The following is an 18,577-nucleotide window of genomic DNA, read 5'->3' as shown; positions in this document are numbered from 1 at the left end:
CCGTCAGCACCACGACTGTTTAATGTCCGTGTTTAGTAAAGACATTGCACTGCACTGCACATGTTTGAATGCATTTTACGCCTAAATGCAGTTCACTTGCCACTTGGTGCTTGGTGCCTTCAGGCGATCAAGGTATCAAGCATTGATCCAAAGATAGCTTCCTGAACAACAGGACATTGACATAACCTTCACTCTGAGAAGGTAAAAACAATGCCAAATCAATACAAACTGTGTGATGTCACTGCCTGTGCTCCCTGCCCTAATAACTATGCAGTGCATCCTCTGCATTGCATGTTGCCCTTCATTTCCATTAACATCTGAGTAACTATTAAAGGTCTTTAAGGTCCTCACTAAATGGAATTAAGTAACACTGTGCTCCTATAGTAGGTCGATGCAGCATTTGCTCTGTGGAAATTGACGTCACTGCCCTTGACTAGAGGTCAGATCCCACCCTGGCTCTTTATCACACAGAAGTGCAACGTCAGAGGCATGAACCGCATACTGCAGCAGTGTGCATTTAGATTGCTTCCTCCTCCGACTCCCTCACCCTCTCCTCTCATAGATTATCTCTAGCCCTTGTCTCCTTAATGTATGTCGCCCGCCCGCCATGGCGGATTATGCAACAAGCTGCGGCACTGGACAAAAGCCTGGAGGAACAATGTGAGACACGCTGACCTCGGTGTGTGTCAAATCTCTGTTACAGGCTGACCATGAATGTTTAGTCCTGATTTATTCGCACGTTCAATACAATCCATTTTAAAAACGTGCATTCATCCTCACATGTGAGTCACGTGGGGCTCAGACCAGTGCCATTATTAGAAATCGGTTGCCACATCGACGTTTCTGACCTTGACAGTCTCATGCTGCTTAGCGATGTGCTATACTCTCATCGGTTTAGGAAGGCATGTGTTGATGGAGACAAAACGTGTTAATTAGCGTCGACACATCTGTGTTACGTGATGGCAGCCACCAGGAGCTTTTTTTTTTAACACAGCTGTCACAACACTAAGTGAGATGAGGACAGAACACCAAGGCAGCACCGGAGAGACAACAAGACTTTGAAACAGGAAGCTGCAGTGGAATGGTAACGAAAATGAAGGTAATGAATGTCAGGTATTTAAATAGCCTGGCAAGAAATCCGGTTTAAATCTCACCTTTGTAAAACAATCGACTGTTCACTAACAACACTAACTAACCACAACAGAGTGTGTGTGTGCTCGTATTTTTATTGTTTTGTTTTGCAGCTTTTCTAAAGACACAATTGACAACGTGTAGAGTACTGAGAGTACTGCATGGGTGACGAGGTGTGTGTACTTGCTCTGACTTAATCCCCAATTTTTAGATTCGTAGTGACCAAGAATCTTCTGTAATGGCAGGAACCGCAAATGTAACGGATGATCGAAGCCCCTTTCAGGATGAACACCGTGTGTACAAAACACAGCCACAAAGTAGACAGCTCTGAATTCTCAAAGGCCTTTTATTGAGTCCTCTTTGCCTTGTTTTTTGGCATAGTGGTGTATGAAGGTGCTTTTTTTTAATGTAAATAAATGTTTACTCACTTACTTGAGATAGTTACTGGACAGAATTTAGCTTTCGTGTTTTTGTTCTGTAAACTGCTACACTAAAGATCAAGAACGACCTCTTGCAGCTTGAGCATCTCTATTGCGAGATAAATCTGCTGCTGTTACTGTCGTAAACTTTGACAGGCGTAGCAACAGTACCTATAGGGTAGGGCTTAGCAAACAAGTTCATTTAAGGATACAACTCCTTTTTGAAAGTTTACCTCTTAAGGCGTTTCTCATGCTTCACAAAATAGAATGATGTTTATTTTATGGGTTTGTGGCTGGTTTTGCTTCCACTCGAGATAAATGATGGGAATTCATGCATCGCTAGCAACCGTTTGTCACCTGCCGTCACCTGCCGGCGCCAAAATGGCTGGTGGACTAATGCATCTTGTTATTAATCTACTCTCAGTCACATGTGACTCCAAACTAAGTGTTCAGTTTAGAGTTGCATCAGAGGCTTTTTCACTAGATAAAGGCCATTATTGATTGTGACTGGCCTAGTCAGACACTGCAGCACTTACAGTTACTTAGTATTTTATTGATATTTTGAAGTACACGTGCTACATTGCAGTGACTGAGGCCACATTAGGGTCTGAGGATGTACAGGGAATGAAACCAGCTTTATTCAGACGCCTGTGTCATGGTGCCAGTTTGTCCTGTTATCACAGACCCACATTCCCCCACAGAACATCCAAAAAAAAAAAAAAAAAAAAAGATAACACTTACTCTCTAGCCAGTTGATTAAAATCTCCCTCGTCTTCTTGTTGAGACTTTATAAGCAACCTGAGAAGTGGTGCTTGGCTCATTATGCACTCTGGTTGTTTAAATTAACACTTCAAATTGAAATTAAAGCATAAAAGGTGCTCATAAGATTGGGATTAGTTTAAACAAGCTTGGTTATGATGAGGTCGCAATGCTCCTGTGCAGAAAAAAATACCTTCGCTATTGCCAAGAGTTTCATTCAGCACGGAGGAGCAAACATTTTCACAAGTACTTACAAACTCCCAACAACCGGAGCTGCTGTTTCTAAAATACAGTGGCTGCATAGTTGTGGAAAGTTTAACGGCATTTCAATGTGGTTCGTCAAATCTCGTACTCAAGTTGAAATTTTAGGTTTTACAGCTATAGCTTTGTGTCAGATCCGTTCACCCAAATGATTTTAAAATCATATAATAAAAATTGTTCATTGTAAGAAATTACATAAGTAAAGTTTTAAATGCAGGGCTTTTTGCTTGCAATGAAGTACTTTTACATTGTGGTGTAGCAATTTGTACTTACAGGAAGTTTCATACTGTGGGGAAAACACTTATGTATTACTAATGCACACTAATATGAAGTTACAATAAAAGCAATATGACCTCTCCATTTTATTCAATCCAAAAACGAGATGAGTCAGATTAAGAGCAGCAGCTAGGTGTATCCCCTGAGCGCTGGGTCTAAGTACTTGCCACCATGGATGGATTATGATAAAATGGTCGCCCCCCCCCCCCCCCCACACACACACCTCCTCACCCTGTTTTGGGACATTTTGTGTCTATTTTAGGATGTTTGGGTGAATTTATGGTCATTTATGTCTGGCTTTGCTTCTTTCGCAGCCCTTTTATTCTAACTCTTTCAAACAAGAAATTTGAACAGTAACATCCTGAACCTCTGTCCTACAGGCACCCTCACCTTTTGTGTCAGCAACACAATCACACTTTCACTACTGCAACAACACTGCATAGGAAGAGGTGTTTGCATCTATTAATAAGTGAACTGGCGCAACACAAGCATGGTTACACAGAATTTCTCTGTTATAAAAGTGCAAACTGCACATGAAAACCTGCAGTAGAGGCAGAGTCTGTGTCTATTTCCCCAGATTTCATTTCTTCTACAGCCTCAATTTTCAGGATTACAACTTTCCAACTAGCTGTCCAACTGTTTCCCTTCCTATTTAAATTTAATTTAGCTGAGATTTTTTTTAACAGCATGACGAAATGCCACAGTGTGATAATATGGAAGGAAATTTTTTTTTTTTAAAGTTTCAAAACCTTTAAGCTAGAAAAACACACGGTAGGGCAACGCGTGAGTAGGTGTAGAAATAGGACAAATAAAATTATTATCTTGCAGATTAGTGTTTGAGCAACGTTTCATTTACACTTCTGAAAGGCTAATCCTGCTTATGTTTCAGGTGTTGACAGGTGAACACAGAGTGAAAAAAGAGCTTTAACATTTTGAAAGACAGAAAGCACAAGACACATGTTAGTCATAAAATATATTTATTGTACTAGTAAAATATATAGTTCCAAAACAGAAAAAGCTAAATATTTTCCATAGAGCCCCTAATAATTACTCACATAAGGCGTTTTTCTCTTTTAAACTAATTACAATCTTTCTAGAAATACATCACTTTTGTCTTTCATGTTACAGAACTACTTAAAAAACCTGAGGTCCCAAAGCTGAACAAATGCTCACATGGCTTTTTGTTAATTAGTCTCCTATACTGGGCCTGACACCAGGCTGACACCATAATCTTCTCTTTTGGCAGGTTCTTTTCTCCCTTGGCTTTGTGCATTAGTCACTATGGCATCGCCCACAAGGCGACTGTGCGTTTTTGAGCATTAGCACTTGACACACTGAGGTTTCAAAACAAAATGTTAAGGGATTTTTCTTTACACAACACATCTCAGTTTTACAAGGAGGATCATTCATCTGTATTGCTATATTATCAGGGCATCAGAAATGCAAAAAGCTTGCGTGTAGGAATTACTTAAGACTTAGTTTGCATAAGCTGTCAGGATAACAAAAATCCACAATAATGATAATAATGAATAAAAACAAAAGACAGAATGACAAACACATGGAAGATCTAAAGATTAAGCTGTAAAAACAAAAATAATCTGTTGCCCTGATGTTCAGTTGCTAGCACTACCAGCAGTCTGTCCTGATGTCCTTTTGTTTTTGCTGTACATTAACTTCAAATCAGTAAGCAGGTCAGCACCTATAGGCATCATGTCTGCATCAAACTGTGCATGCAATCTCATGTGTGTCAGTGCATGTGTGTGTGCGTGTGAGTGTGTGTGTGTGTGTGCCAGAGGGGGATTTTCTGACCCAGTTGGTTGTGATGGAGGCGGCTGCAGCGTTTCATTAAGCTGCTGTTGTGCAGAGGCTGTCAGTCAGTCAGAGATTACAGACTAGGAGTGGGGCTGTGTGTATCCTGTGTGTGTGTGTGTGTGTGTGTGTGTCTATTATCTGCACCTTACCCTCCCCACAGATGGTGATATAGTTTTATCCTCCTCCTGCTTACTGCAAGTAGCTTGTGCTTCCTTCTAGCTTCAGAGCACCATTTGGATGATAATTCATATTTATTTATTCATCCGTTTTTTTGGGGGCAAAATTTATCTCACTATAATGTGAAAGCGTTTGTCTTATAAAATAGATTTGGACAGAGAATCTGTATTGGCTTATCCAGATGTAGAAACAGAGATGCATATCCTGAAAGTGCTTCATCTTGTAGCTAGAATGCCCTGCACAGAAAGCAAGGGAATTTCATTTATTTCAAAAATGAGATATATGCACTCTGGAGCTCACTGCAAGAAAGGTCACTCTGGGAGTGTGACTAAAGGAAGGGGGCAACAGAACAGAAAAGGCAACAGTGGAGGGGAGGGGTATTACTTGAAGGAAGCCCGGACGGTGCGACCATTGAGGGGCTGCGGTGGGCGGTAGTTGTCCACCATGTGGCACACGGCCTCGCCTTCACCGGAGAAGTGCAGGGTGCGGAATTTGGCCATCTGTGAAAAGGGAGAAGACGGTGTCGGGGTTAGTCATTCCTGCTGACCTCCTGTGACTGCCACTCACATAACACATCGGTAGCCTGGCCGCTGACTCACTTGTATGAATTTACAGCCTTGTAGTGTGGAGTTAAGCTTGGTGATGCTGAAAGGACCATGTTTTTTAAATTTGTTACAGGAGTGAACTCACACCGCACTCATGTCTGTGATGTAGCGATTGGAGTGAACTAATGAATTAGACCATGTAATAACACTTGAACGTGCTGTGCGCTGAGTAACTATTCACCACTGTAACACAGTAGGTGCCTCCAATTACAATTAGACAATGACCAATCATTAACTAACCACATGTATAGCTGTTTATGAATGACTTCTTCATTGTTTACTGCTTAACCAGTCTGGGATGGCACTGAGTCTAAAGGTTATATTCACATGTCTCACATGTTTGCACTTGAAACACCTGCCTGTTACCATGAAACAAACATTTGATCAGGCGGTGTTTATTTTCACCTGGCCTGAAGGACAATCACAAGAACAAGCCTCACGAGTCAAATAACCATTTCTGTGGTGAAGGATTAGGTGTAACATTAGAAGAAATATCTTTGCAAATGCAAAGTGTGACGTGCCAACATACTGTGTTTGCCCTGTGTAAGATCACACACACATACACACACATCCACACACACTGAAGCTTCACCTACTGGATGTGATGCATGGTTGAGATGGACATTTCCTGTTAACTTCCTGGTACTGCGTTACAGAGGTTTATTCTTGTTTCAGGTGTGCAACTAATCTCAACAATTAATCCCCAAGATTTAAATAGTAGGGAAAAGAAAGGATTTGCTGACATGGCTATTCTAGACTGCAGGCACACAGTCGGTACTTGTGCTCCCGCTGAATGGGCTCATTGATGAGTCATACCTGTGTGTGGCTGACATGGATTGGCTCCTTGCACACAATCCAGGTAACGCATTCGTTCAGGGGTGGTGTGGTCAGAGAGCCCTCATACGTCCAGTAGGCCAGACACTCAGGGAGCAAAGTGGCTGGGTTGAAGTCGGAAAACGTGGTCTGCGTGTTCTGAAGGTAACACAGAAAGTGAGGAACAGAACGGTCAAGAACCTCATCATAAATCAAAAGAGTGGAAAATGTGTTTTTTCTAGCACAATACTTTGTTCTGGATGCCGTTAAACGTGTCTAGAAGCTTGTGGAGGTGGGGGTTGTCATGACCGATCTGCAAAACAAAAATACACACAAAGATTAATTCTAAGAGAATCAGTAAACAGTACTACCTGTACCACCTCATTACTCTGACTGCAACATATTTGTATTGCTGCCTCTGACCTTTAGGAAAACTCCAACAACAGCAAGTCCATCGGGTTTGTTAACAGCTTCACCAAAGTTTGCATATTTGGTGTTCCAGTGCACCAGATGGAGCTGCAAATTAATCCCACAGTTAAACAGAAAGTAAAACACGTCAAAAATAATCCACAGTTACGAAATCTTGTAACTTCTGATCTAATAACGCTTCTGATCTAATAAAGTGCAGTTTGTGTGGACTATTTAATGACATATAATAAGACTGTGAAGCTGACAGACAGACTAATTCCAAATGTTTTAATTAAATACAATATTGTTCCATTACGTTAAATACTTTTTGATGCAGATGGCGGCAAAATATGACACTTGCGCTGACATTTTAGAAACATTTGTTGCATTTAAACTAATTTAAATTGTCTTATAGCCTCATTTAGAAAGAAATAAAATTGCACCAAATAGCAAAGGAAGCCTGCTACTTTATGAGTGACAACTAACCTAAATCCCAGAATCACTGTTTCTTTCCCCCCCTCTCCATTAACCCAATCATTACGAATCTTTTTCTCTAACTGGAGCTGCTATGCTCCTGAGAAATGTGGACAGTCCACCATATAAATAAAAAAGCTTTGGCCTTTTTCTCTCTGTCAGTATGTCTAAGTGTCGTGACCGTGGTCAGGGCTCAGCTGATTCTGACCTCTGCAGGATGCTTATGCCCGTCCACAGTGTGCTCAGAGCCTTTGTGGTCAGTGGCTCCCCAGTGGAAATGAAACTGCTTGAGCCTGTAGGTTCCTGAGATTGGTCCCCCTGTCAGAGCTGCAGAACAAACACATACACACATCAGATCAACCCACACTCAGTGTGAGAAACACTGCAGTCGGCCATGATGAGGCTTCGATCTGCAGCAGTGTTATAAAATGAAGCATCCTAAGTGGAGGAGAACACTGTAGAGGAAGTTTTTTAGCAGCAGCTTAGCAGCAAATATGAGAGCACACAGCACTGGTTTACACACGTTTGTCACCACTGCATGACTAGGTTCCAGTTTCCAGTCAAACTAAGATTCAGTCTGAAATAATCTCCAGGTACTGTTAACATCAATCCGCCTTTCAGTGTTACATAATGGATCTATTTGCAGTTTAGAAAGTAATTCAAACGGCCCTGGATATCAAGTGCTGACACATACATAAGCACAGAACGCCCACCTCAAACAGGATATTTGATTCTCAGGCTTCAAATGATAAGAAGGAGCAGGAGTAACTTGAAGTATGACTTTACAGCAGTAACCACCCAGCAGTAACTAAAAAGACGTTTCATGAGTAAATGTTCATCAGGGAACACATGATGCATGACAGTGTGACAATGACACGCACACTGTCATTAGAAGGGCAGAGTGGAACAACTACCAAAAGAAGACTCACAATAGCAGCCCAAGCCTCATTTTGCTCACACTCTTAAGTTGATTGAGTTATGTTGTAGGCAACGTCCGACTCCTTAAACCTCTAAACATGCAAATAGAGGGGAAACCATTTAATCTGGGGATTAAAACCCAATCAATTTTTCACAATATAAGTCAATGCAACTGATCTCTAGATTACGTTACAGTCAGGTGTTTTGGTTTTTTTTTTTTTCTTCTGCTAACTCAAATCCCATTCAGGTTCAGCGCATTAATTGTTAACCAAGAGCGGTCTCTCTTTGCAGAGCAGCCTTCAATTTGTTCGGCTTTTGACCTCACTGTCAGCAGAGAGGAGTCAGCGTGGGAATATGTCTACTTACCAAGGGTCATGTTGCCAATTCAATTACTATCTGCGTGTCTTGTGCCTGGCTTGTACCTATCCATTTATCAGTCAAATTACAAAGTCTCTCTCATTAATAAAATTGTAGATGATGTATAGGCATCAGGGAATGACTCATCTTAATATTAGCATATTGATAAAGAGTTCTGTATTCTCTATGATTGCCACATTTACTGCAATCCTGCAAATAATGATCACAACTCTCTTCGTTTTGCGAATTACTTAGTGCTCTGTTATCATATCTGCAAACCCTGCAATAGTAAATCTGCACAAATGTGCGCTTTTTCAAGGTTGAACCCACATTTTACAATGTGCACAATTTCAGCCCATGTAACGTCTAGTCACACGGGCTGCTGGTGCTGTTTGCACACAATATTCTCATACTAACTTGAGGAGTCGGTGTCGTCCGCGAAGGACACTTGGAAGGAATGGCCGTTGTTGATGATTTCAAGGCAGGTGGACGGGTCGTATTTCAGCTGGAGCGGCTTCAGCGCCGGGTCGTGCACTGCCTGGCTTCGCACGATGTCAATGGGAGACTGACGTGGTCCGTTGGCGATGGGAAAGTCATGAGCCCATGTGCTGGGTCCTAAAATGAGTGAATGAGAACAGTGTCATTGGAAGAATGGTTTTAATTCATGACATAAATTGCATCCATCATTTCATTTGGGGGATGACGGTTCTCTGTCTCTCTCTCTCTCTCTCTCTCTCTCTGTGTGTGTGTAAAAGCTTCACATGTTGAAGAAAAAAGAAAAAAAAAATCTCGGCAATGTCCTTCTATTCAATCAGCGCACTGACCGCACAGTAATGTCACCTCTACATTATAGCGCGTACATGGACAGTGCGCCTTACCGTTGTCCTTTTTGTATCCCCAGTGAGGCATCGTTACAGGTCGGATCTATGGGTATTTAGTGCTGGAATCCCAGTAAATCGAGTCGTCGCCCAGCGCAGAGCAGCCAGTGTCTTTCACCTGACAGCTGCAGAGTTTATATAGGGTTCCCAGCGTGCGGCGGATCTGTCAGGCTGGTGTTGGCCACATGATGTCCGCGCAATGACCGGGAGGAGTTTAGATGCGCCGCAACACTGTAATACCGTGGATCAATGATTCTCTCTCTCTCTCTCTCTCTCTCTCTCTCTCTCTCTCTCTCTCTCTCTCTCTCTCTGCGGTGGTAAAGTCTTCAGTATTCCTGCATATTCCTTTTCTTCCCCACTAACCGGTTCATCTGGCTAAAGCGTGAGTAATTGCATGGGCGCAAACAGCCGTTCACCATCAGACATTATTAAACGTATATTAATAGCACATCACTGACACACCGAAACTGAACATCCCACACTGTAGGCATATGCCTATGTTAAATGGCCAAGTAACCGTATATAATAATGTGGAACTACTTATACAAGTTTTATCATTTCTCCACAGGCCTACTAATAAGTGTGGCACAGAAACGGTTATTCTGTCCGTTTGGCTTCGTTATGGCTTCGTTCAATTTACAACCAAAAACATGATCAAACAATAAGTGACTGGGTGTGTGCCTTGCTCAAGGGTATCTGGAGATACATCACAAGTAATAGCACCGAAGGGACTGTAATAGGAAGTTATGACTAAGTGTGTGATTATAAAAAAAATCTTTTTTCCCTAAGTACAACAAATATAGATCATATGTACAAATACACGCCTACTGTACAAGTTACTGCGTTCAAAACACACGTCTTTGCACTGTAGGGAAGTTCAGTCCACTTATTTGTGCAGTGTTTTTGTGGTATTCGTGCACAGCTCTGCAAAGCAGATAACATGGACTGAAGCCTGCATTGTGCATGATTTGCCTATCGGTGATGATCAATCAGTGATAGTTGCAGGCCATACAAACAGTAAGGGACACAGCTTTACGTGGTTTCCCACCAAAACAAATAATATCCAAATATTTGCACGATACCTTTGCTAAAATTTCTAGATATGAGAAAAAAATAATGTAGCACAGGCCCTTAGGCTTTGCACGCTTTCTGATACACACTGTATTTTAAGATTAGAGGTTCAGTAGTTACAGTCTTATAAATGTTGAGAAGGACGGAGGTTAGTGTTATAATCGAAGGCAAGAACCAAGTGCTGTGTAAATTGCAGCTATAATAAAGAAAATCCATCCTAATGCGGATCATTTGACGGCTGTCAATAAGGGCCATGTCTTTCCTGTAGCTGGGCTGAATCCTAGCGGCCAGTTCAGCTCACTGTGTTTTTTACTCAGTGTTTCAGACACCGACAGCCTTGTAATGAGCACAATTACAGTGGTATTAGGACGTCACCTGCTGTTGGCCGATGAGACTGCAAAGCAAAATGGTCAACGCTCATAACAGGTAAGTGCGTCTTTTTTGTCCCGTTCCCTTTTTTCCGTCTTTGACATGCAGACACACCCGGTAACAAAGTTGATTTGGATTCCATTTGAATACAGTTATCGTCTACAATAAACGTCGTTGGAATTTGAACGCAAAACAAAGGCAAAAACAAATAAAATCGATAAAAAATGGACCTGACACACATTTCAGTATTGGTATGTGATGTCAGACAGTGGGTGTGATATCCATGCTCATCATCACCTCTGTTAAAAATGTGCATAAAACTTTGTGCTTGTAATCTTGGACATACACACCGGAAGTCTTGTTGTCGTTTTTTCCCGTTACTTTAGCGCAACTGTCATCTCCGAAAATACAAACCTCGATCTCATTTTAGCGTAACGACTACAAATTAATCACAGTCCCTTTAACGATTCAACACTGTATGTAGACGAACACTGTGAAACACTGTGAACACTGAAACACTGTGTCCTTGAATATTTACAGACAGTTTCATGCAACTCGATTTCCGTCACGCCCTCTTTCGAAATAAAAGCCCGTACGCTGCTCATGCTTGACGTCGACTGTCGCACGCTAATGACGTAGTAGAGAGGGGACGTCTGCAGCACACGAGGATTAAAAAAACCCATCGACAACATTTGCCACGATCGGGTATGTTTTTAACCATCTTTACAGTTACTGTGGTAAATATAACAGCCAGCTTTGAATTTATTGTTTTACAATCATCTATGATAAAGAGAAAACCTCCATTTTAGAAGCAGGGAATAGTAAAAGTGTGACGTTTCTGTTTAAAATATTACTAAAACAATTACTCTATTTGCCAAAGTAGTTGGTAACTAATGTGCAGCCAGTTGATTAATTGCGTAATAATCAACTGCAGTATTTTGTCTACTGCAGTTTATAAACTTTCATCTGTTTACTATTAGCTAATACTAATATGTTTACTAATATGCTAATAATTTTACATACACGTGGAAGCAAATTTTCAGTTCAGTCTTCATAAGAAACGCATTACAGTCTTTTTCCAGGAAAGTTGTTAAAGATATGTAGATAATTGAATTTGGTGATTTGTAAATCGTTTGCTTTTGTGAATTGGACGTAAACATCATATTAAATGTCAAGACTGAGAAATTTGATAGTGTTTTGAAACATATTAGCTCATTTTCAATTTGATGCCAAGAACATGTCTCAAGAAAGTTGTGAGAGGATCATGTTCACAACTGTGTTGCATTGTGTCTTTTTTTTAAGCATTTGGAAACTGAAGATGCCAGTTGTTTTAATTTTGCCAGCAAAATGTTTCACATTCTTGCTTGATATAAAAAATCACTTACTTCAGCAGTTTCTCCTTTGTTATGTTTTATGGCACAATATGCCAAATATTTTCCATGGGTTGACAGGTTGGCTAGTTTAGTAGCGTCTTACTATACAATTGACTACAAAACTCCTTTTGAAATGGCCAAACAAATAAAACAAAGAAATGTTTTTGAACATAATGTTTAATGCACATCTAGCATCATCAGAAACAAAAAAAGAAGAATCAAGGAGTGTGTTGGGTTCTAACAACAACAACAGCGCTGATTACACCTGGAGATACAGTTCAACAACGGTGAAAAAACAAAACGAGTCGACTTTTGTCTTTTAGTTGCACACGGGGAGCCCGGCGGGGTCTTCGTGACTTAACACTTCACCCGAACTCAGCCAACTCCACCGGGCTCTTCCTTGTCCACACTACTTATTGGAAAACAGAGATCAAAGCAGATAGAGAGTTCAATGCAGAAACCAACTCCTTATAAGTACAGGCCAATGAAAAATGCAATTCATCCACATAATGATAATATAGCGTTGCACTGTTTCCTTGACCACTGGTCAACAGACTTTAAAGGTAAACTACAAAGGCATCTATCAAAGGCAAACTATCAAAGCTATATGGTGTCACTAATGACATCATCAGTACACAGACACATCACAAACATACATTACACACAGGCAAACATTACATTTAATGTTGGCAGCAATTAACAAACCCTAACAGAGTGTAGCTTCAAATCTATCCAGGCAAGTCTGTAGACTGGAAAAGCCACAGTGAAACATTCACCATTTTTCCTTTTTAAAACATTCCTGAGTTGACTTTGCTTTGGATCAAAATCCTGTTGCAGGATTCACTGCCTTTTTGATTTGTAGCTTTTTGACCGATGGTAGGAGGCTTTACTTGGGCTGCAATCATTCTTCCTTCCACATCATGCAGAGCTCCAGGGCCTGATGTTGACATACTCCCCCAAAACATCAGCCTGTCTCCACCCTGTTTGACTGTGGGAATGCCTTTCCTCTCCTAGGAATCATTTTTTTTTCTTGCCACACACGTATGACCAAACAATTCAACTATAGTCTCAATAGACCGCATAATCTTGTCTCGAAACTCATTTTGTTTGTTTACATGCTCCTTAGCAAACTCCAATCGTCCTGCCTTTTGTGGACTTTTATCTCAGTCTTTACGGATTTTGTCAGGTCCCCTGCTGTTTGTGCTTGATTCTTACGTAGCTCTTGAGGAAGTGTCTTTGTGTTGGTATTGCTATCGCTAAATGCTGTGAAATATTTTTATGTCTCATTACAGCTTTATGAGCGTTTACCAATTTCTTTTCGAGGTCTTCTAAACCCTCTTCATCTGAGAATGCAATCATTGTCACTCAGCTGCATGTTGTCTTCAGTCTTTTTTACAATCAAAAACACTTTTCAAAAGATTAGTATTCGGTTATTACTAGATTTAACAAAACATCCCAAGTTTTCTGGAAATGAGGTTTTTACAAAATAATGCTAATGCTATTACTCCGTTACCTAAAGGACAACTAATACTGTGCATATTCAAAACTCGACATTCACAGTATGCGGCACACACGCACACACACACACACACACACACACACAAAAACAAAAAGAACCTAGGTTTCTAAAATCAAAGTTGTGTAGATGGAACCAAACAAACAAATAATTAAGTAAAAGATATTTATACTCCTATTAGCAGTATTACCACGGTGATAAGAGTGTGTGCGTGTGTGTGTGTGTGTATATAAACTCTTCCATCAGTCTCTCTAAGTCTAAACTAGGATGCACAATTTACTGTCTGGACTGTGGACAGATGAGTGTTTTTCCACTCCAGTTTTGGTTCTCACATTCCCACTGTAGCTTCACAAACTGCAAGCTGACAGGAGTAAAAGGCAGGAAGATGTGCTTCGAGCCAGAAGCATCAGGTTTTTAAGAGCTGTGTTATTTTTCTTTTTCCTTTTTTGTGATACCAGTCACCAACTTCCCTGTTTTTCACCCTACGACTGAGATGGTTTGTTTTTTTTAATGGTTCAGCTCCTCATCACAGTCTAGACAGTGTTGTGCAAGAAAATGGGAAGAGGTCAGCTGGAAAACTGTAAAGTGCCTTAATGTTTTTTTCCAACATTCAGTATAACTTCAGATTTTGTTCAGACGTTATCTGAACCTCTTGACCCAGTTCAAGTGCTCTGACTCACAGACTCAAGCAGTGCGATTTTAGCATAAACAGCCATAGAAATTAAAACTCGTATGAATGTACCCAAGCTGACTGGTGTTGTGTGTTCTCTCTTCAGAAAACATGGCTAAGAACAAACAAAAAGGGAAAAAACAGAAGAATGTCTTTCAAGTGGCAAACAAGCACTTGAAACAGAAGAAAAAAGCCAAAGCTGTCACGACAACCCTCAAACACGTAATATCTCTTTCTCGTTCTTTTCTTTCCTCCCTGTTTTTTTTATTTCATATTTTTTGTACACTGCTTTTGGATTCTCTCTTGCATGGGGTGTTGGTTGCACCTGCTCAAGCACAATTTGTGGCTCCACAGATAAATGCCGTGAAAAATGAGAAGGTGGACAACCTCAATCAAATCTTCACACAAGTCCAGCGGGATGTCAAGAGCGTTTCGAAATCTGTTGCTCCCAAGCCAAAGAAACAAACCCAGGTACAAGTTTGAATTTGAAGTGGACATTTGAAAGTCCAACCTTTAAATTCTCTTGACGTAATTAAGATTTTTTTTTTCCTTTTTAAGACCGTCAGAGAGCCACCGAAGGAATCCGTAAATGTCGACATTGCTGCTCAACTCTTCTCCCAACTATGAAAGGCCAAGACAGAAGGACTGTCAGAAACACTTGTGACAGACGGCAGTGAACTGCTCCTCTTCGTTAGTGTTTGAAGCAATAAAGACTTGGAGGGGCTGTCAGTGGGCTTTCAATACATTTACACGTCATGTCAGAATGAAGACTGCAGATAAGACGATGGCACAACAGTATAGTCTGTAATTAAAGCATCCTGTGTACTGATTGGAGGGATATGCACAGTTTACAGACTTATGTCCTGTAATATTCATTCTGCACATATTTGTTTTTGCAGACATATATTCGCCTTATCTTATCGCAGCTAATATTTGCTGATAATTGTCTCGATTCTCCGATTCACTGGTGATGGATGAAATTGTGAAACCTTGTCCAATATAATAATGGATGCATGACTGAACAGCCAACAGGACGCAGGCCCAGGGCCAGAGCCTCTGAATTACCTTCATATTTCCTGTTTCGAAGAGCTCAAAGAAAAGAAACAAAATAACCACAGCAATCACATGTAACCAGGCCTACAACTATCAAAAGAGTTGCATAATGGGCAGAAAAAGACAAAAATATGACGAAGCTGGGATCAGAGCATGTTTGCTGTTTGGAATTATCTTTCAGCCGACGGTGGATTGACTGAGTATTTGTTTTAGTGTAAATACGTGCACTTCACCATCTTGAGTCTGTATGCAAATAAAGGCAATCTATAAATAATTAAACAACACATGTTCAAAAAATTACTTAAGCATCTGTGAACCTGATCACACCACACTCCTGATGAGATTTGTTTGCCAGGCAGCAGCTCAAGGTCATGCTTTGGATGCAGTGTACACGAAATCACAAAGGAAACCATTTTAAGTGGAGCTGTAAATGATGAAAAGTGTTCGCTTTGAAGAGCTCTGTTACCTATGGTTTTTATGGAAATTTAATGTAGAAACTCTGTTGGTTGTAGAATATTTTGCAAACGCGAGATTCATTTTAAATATATTTAAGCAGTTTTCTAATGTAACACCAACATCCTTCAGTATATTGGAATTTTAAAAATGCTATAAGTTCACTTTATTTAGCAGTGTTTATCCAACAAATTTTTAACTTCACATTTTGTGCTGTTGCTCTGTTGCACACATTTCCTCCCGTGTACAAGCTCAGTTTCAGGGCTTCACACTGTCATTTGTAATAGAAGCGGAACCTGAGGATGAAGTATAGATTATTGGAGTCCTCTTATAAGCAGCAGACAGACTCGAGTAGGCGGCTGCTGCATCCTGCTGTAGAGATTTGACATCGGAGGTCACAGGTGCATCAGTACCTGTCTCTGTCCTGACATCTGACTGAGGCAGTCGGTCAATAAGTCGTAAGAAAGTCCAAAGCATGTGTGAGATAAACGTGACATTGCTGGCATAAAGAAAACAATGAAATTCCCAATGTCATTTAAGGTTTTAATCCATTTTTTACTTTTTAGTTAACGTCACTGGAAAATCTTAACCCTGCAAAAACACATTTTGGCCACATGGGGGCAGCAAAAACAAGCCTAATTATGTGACTCTGGTTGCTGATGTATATTATATATGCAATAGATATCAGCTTATACTTCTGCTGACACACACATTACATATTTATACATACACACACACAGACAGATAAGGCATAACTATGACCACCTGTGCAACTGAATGCAATCCAATACAGTGGCTCTGCCATGAATTCTGCCTAAAACCAACACCTCTTATAATCCACACTTGTACAACTCCAACTACCCTCTTTGACCCCAATAATAAACGCATAGTATAATTATCACATATCACCTGACAGTTTCCATTTAAAACCTGAAAATTATATTAATCTTGTAAAAGAATTCATTGCAGAGCCACTACTTGGGTTGCATTTTAAATCTTCTGGAGGCTGCTGAAAACATGCAGCAAACCCCCTTTAGCTCCAACGAAAGTTCAAAGAATGACAGCAAAATCATGGCAAATCTCAGCAAAAATGACACATCTGAGAAATAAATGTTTATACGTTTTGGAAGAAAATGCATTTCGAACACAGAGAAAAAGACTAATGGCACTGGAAGTGACTGGTGAGGAGAGAGTAGCAGATGCAGAGGTAAGGTGTCAGCCAGCGTGCAGGTGCTACCCACTGGGATCCAGATGGCTGCACCACAGCACAGGCAGTGGGGGTTGCACCACTATACACCCCAGAGAGACATATCAGATATGGTGGAGCGAATGGTGTGTGTAGTGTGTTGTGCCAGCATGTTTTTAGTAATGCAAGAATTACTACGTAATGTCTACATGTTGCTTTAACACATTCACATTTGAAGCAGCTTCAGACTTTAAAATAAATCATATCAATTGTTGGCTCGGTGTGTTTCAACAAAGCAGACAGACAGATCTAATGGTGTTTTGCTCTATAATTAAAAGCAAGTAAGAGAATTGGTCTCATAAATTACAATCATTGTGTTTTTAAAGCGAGGAAAAACAGACTCCCAGGTACTTTTGATTGAAGCTGATTAGTCAGTTGCTTAATTGAATGTAATCAGAATTGACATTTTAGACAAGCACCCAAGATGGAAATGCCCACAAGATGGTGCTCTGGATGGAGCTATCAATATGCATGGTGACAAGCAAGGAAGTGGATCTGTGTGTGTGTGTGTGTGTGTGTGTGTGTGTGTGTGTGTGTGTGTGTGAGAGCGATGGGGATGGAGTCACAGAGAGAAGTGTTCACTGAATGCCAATAAGAAGCTGAAGGCCTATTTGCAGTATATCATTCCCACGGCACAGCTGGGTTTTTCACTCTGACAGGAGTCACAGCAAAAGGTTACAGCACCTGCCCTTCTCCCAGTGACAGAAATGAGAATCACGGGTTTTGTCTGGGCAAGAAAAGAGGGACAGACGCGGCAAGTGTGTGTTTGTTGTGTGCCTGTGTTTGCCTATGCAGATTTGCTATTCACAGCCATTTCGAATCACAGCAGTCTTCACCACCCAGACACCGGTGCTTTTCGGAGCTGTGATGGTTATGTGCTCATCCTTTAACTTCTTCACATCCCCGCCTTTTCTAAATAAAAACGACTGCAAGATGGAAAATGTCAAGGATATACATCATTAGCTGTAATGTCCAACTGAACACAACAAAGCCCACCTGACTTTGGAAAAAGCCAGCTGACTATTTGGATGAAATCATTCCAATTAAATGATTTATCATGATGCAAATGGTAAAAATCGCAATAGCTCTGATTTCTCACAATGCAGCAAGAGCTAAATAATGAATAATTCTGGTTGAGATTGGAAACATTGATGTGTATTTATTCAGGTTTTATTACTAAGACACATTTTTGTTGAGGACTGCTCAATGATAACCAGCTATTGCGGCTCTTTTCCTACTCATTTGAATATCTGTTTAAAGTCTTTAAAGGCAATTTGCCAAAAGGTTAGACAGCCAAGATTCAAATTATGATTAAAGTTTCTCTTTCGACCACAGTAACCAAATATTCCCCTCACGCTCTCCAGCCTGCAGATTTAACTCATGTGACTCTGTATAGTTTTCCTCAATCTTGGTGTTGAAGTCTGGGCTTTTCGACTGCTCCTGTGCCCTCGGTGCGATTTGCTGTTTGATCGAGAGTGTGTCCCCCTTTCAACAGTAAGATTAAACCCAAGCCTTTGGTACTTTCTCAATGAAACACC

At 40.7% G+C, this 18,577-nt stretch overlaps 2 protein-coding genes across 3 annotated transcripts; one reads left to right on the top strand and one right to left on the bottom strand.

The window, feature by feature from the left end:
- Nucleotides 1–4,906: 4,906 nt before the first annotated feature.
- LOC137104985 (carbonic anhydrase 1-like) lies at nucleotides 4,907–9,484 on the bottom strand. Its single transcript, XM_067486913.1, has 7 exons — nucleotides 9,289–9,484; nucleotides 8,828–9,025; nucleotides 7,344–7,462; nucleotides 6,677–6,769; nucleotides 6,504–6,566; nucleotides 6,257–6,412; nucleotides 4,907–5,335 (listed from the first exon to the last, which is right to left on the bottom strand). Exons 1-7 carry the CDS (start codon nucleotides 9,317–9,319, stop codon nucleotides 5,216–5,218), a joined length of 780 nt encoding a protein of 259 aa, XP_067343014.1. The 5' UTR covers nucleotides 9,320–9,484; the 3' UTR covers nucleotides 4,907–5,215.
- A 160-nt stretch (nucleotides 9,485–9,644) lies between these two features.
- On the top strand, nucleotides 9,645–15,622 carry rbis (ribosomal biogenesis factor). Of its 2 annotated transcripts, XM_067486915.1 has the most exons (5): nucleotides 9,645–9,670; nucleotides 10,677–10,785; nucleotides 14,394–14,509; nucleotides 14,642–14,758; nucleotides 14,846–15,622. In XM_067486915.1, the coding sequence occupies exons 3-5, from the start codon at nucleotides 14,399–14,401 to the stop codon at nucleotides 14,912–14,914; spliced, it is 297 nt and encodes a 98-aa protein (XP_067343016.1). In that variant the 5' UTR covers nucleotides 9,645–9,670; nucleotides 10,677–10,785; nucleotides 14,394–14,398; the 3' UTR covers nucleotides 14,915–15,622. The 2 variants fall into 2 exon arrangements, with proteins under 2 accessions (XP_067343016.1, XP_067343015.1); XM_067486914.1 differs by lacking the exons at nucleotides 9,645–9,670; nucleotides 10,677–10,785 and adding an exon at nucleotides 11,281–11,433.
- Nucleotides 15,623–18,577: the final 2,955 nt, after the last annotated feature.

This window comes from Channa argus, chromosome 19, assembly GCF_033026475.1.
Source record: "Channa argus isolate prfri chromosome 19, Channa argus male v1.0, whole genome shotgun sequence".
NCBI lineage: Eukaryota > Metazoa > Chordata > Actinopteri > Anabantiformes > Channidae > Channa > Channa argus.
Note: the sequence above shows the minus strand (reverse complement) of the source record. Positions and strands in the feature narration are given on the sequence as shown.

Excerpts from the sequence above, each read along its gene's own strand:
- rbis (XM_067486915.1), top strand. The coding sequence starts at position 14,399 with ATGGCTAAGAACAAACAAAAAGGGAAAAAACAGAAGAATGTCTTTCAA. Across the intron at positions 14,510-14,641 it reads TCACGACAACCCTCAAACAC|ATAAATGCCGTGAAAAATGA; the intron begins GTAATATCTCTT and ends GTGGCTCCACAG. Across the intron at positions 14,759-14,845 it reads AGCCAAAGAAACAAACCCAG|ACCGTCAGAGAGCCACCGAA; the intron begins GTACAAGTTTGA and ends TTCCTTTTTAAG.
- LOC137104985 (XM_067486913.1), bottom strand. The coding sequence starts at position 9,319 with ATGCCTCACTGGGGATACAAAAAGGACAACG. Across the intron at positions 6,770-7,343 it reads GGCATAAGCATCCTGCAGAG|CTCCATCTGGTGCACTGGAA; the intron begins GTCAGAATCAGC and ends ATTAATTTGCAG. Across the intron at positions 6,413-6,503 it reads TTAACGGCATCCAGAACAAA|AACACGCAGACCACGTTTTC; the intron begins GTATTGTGCTAG and ends TGTTACCTTCAG.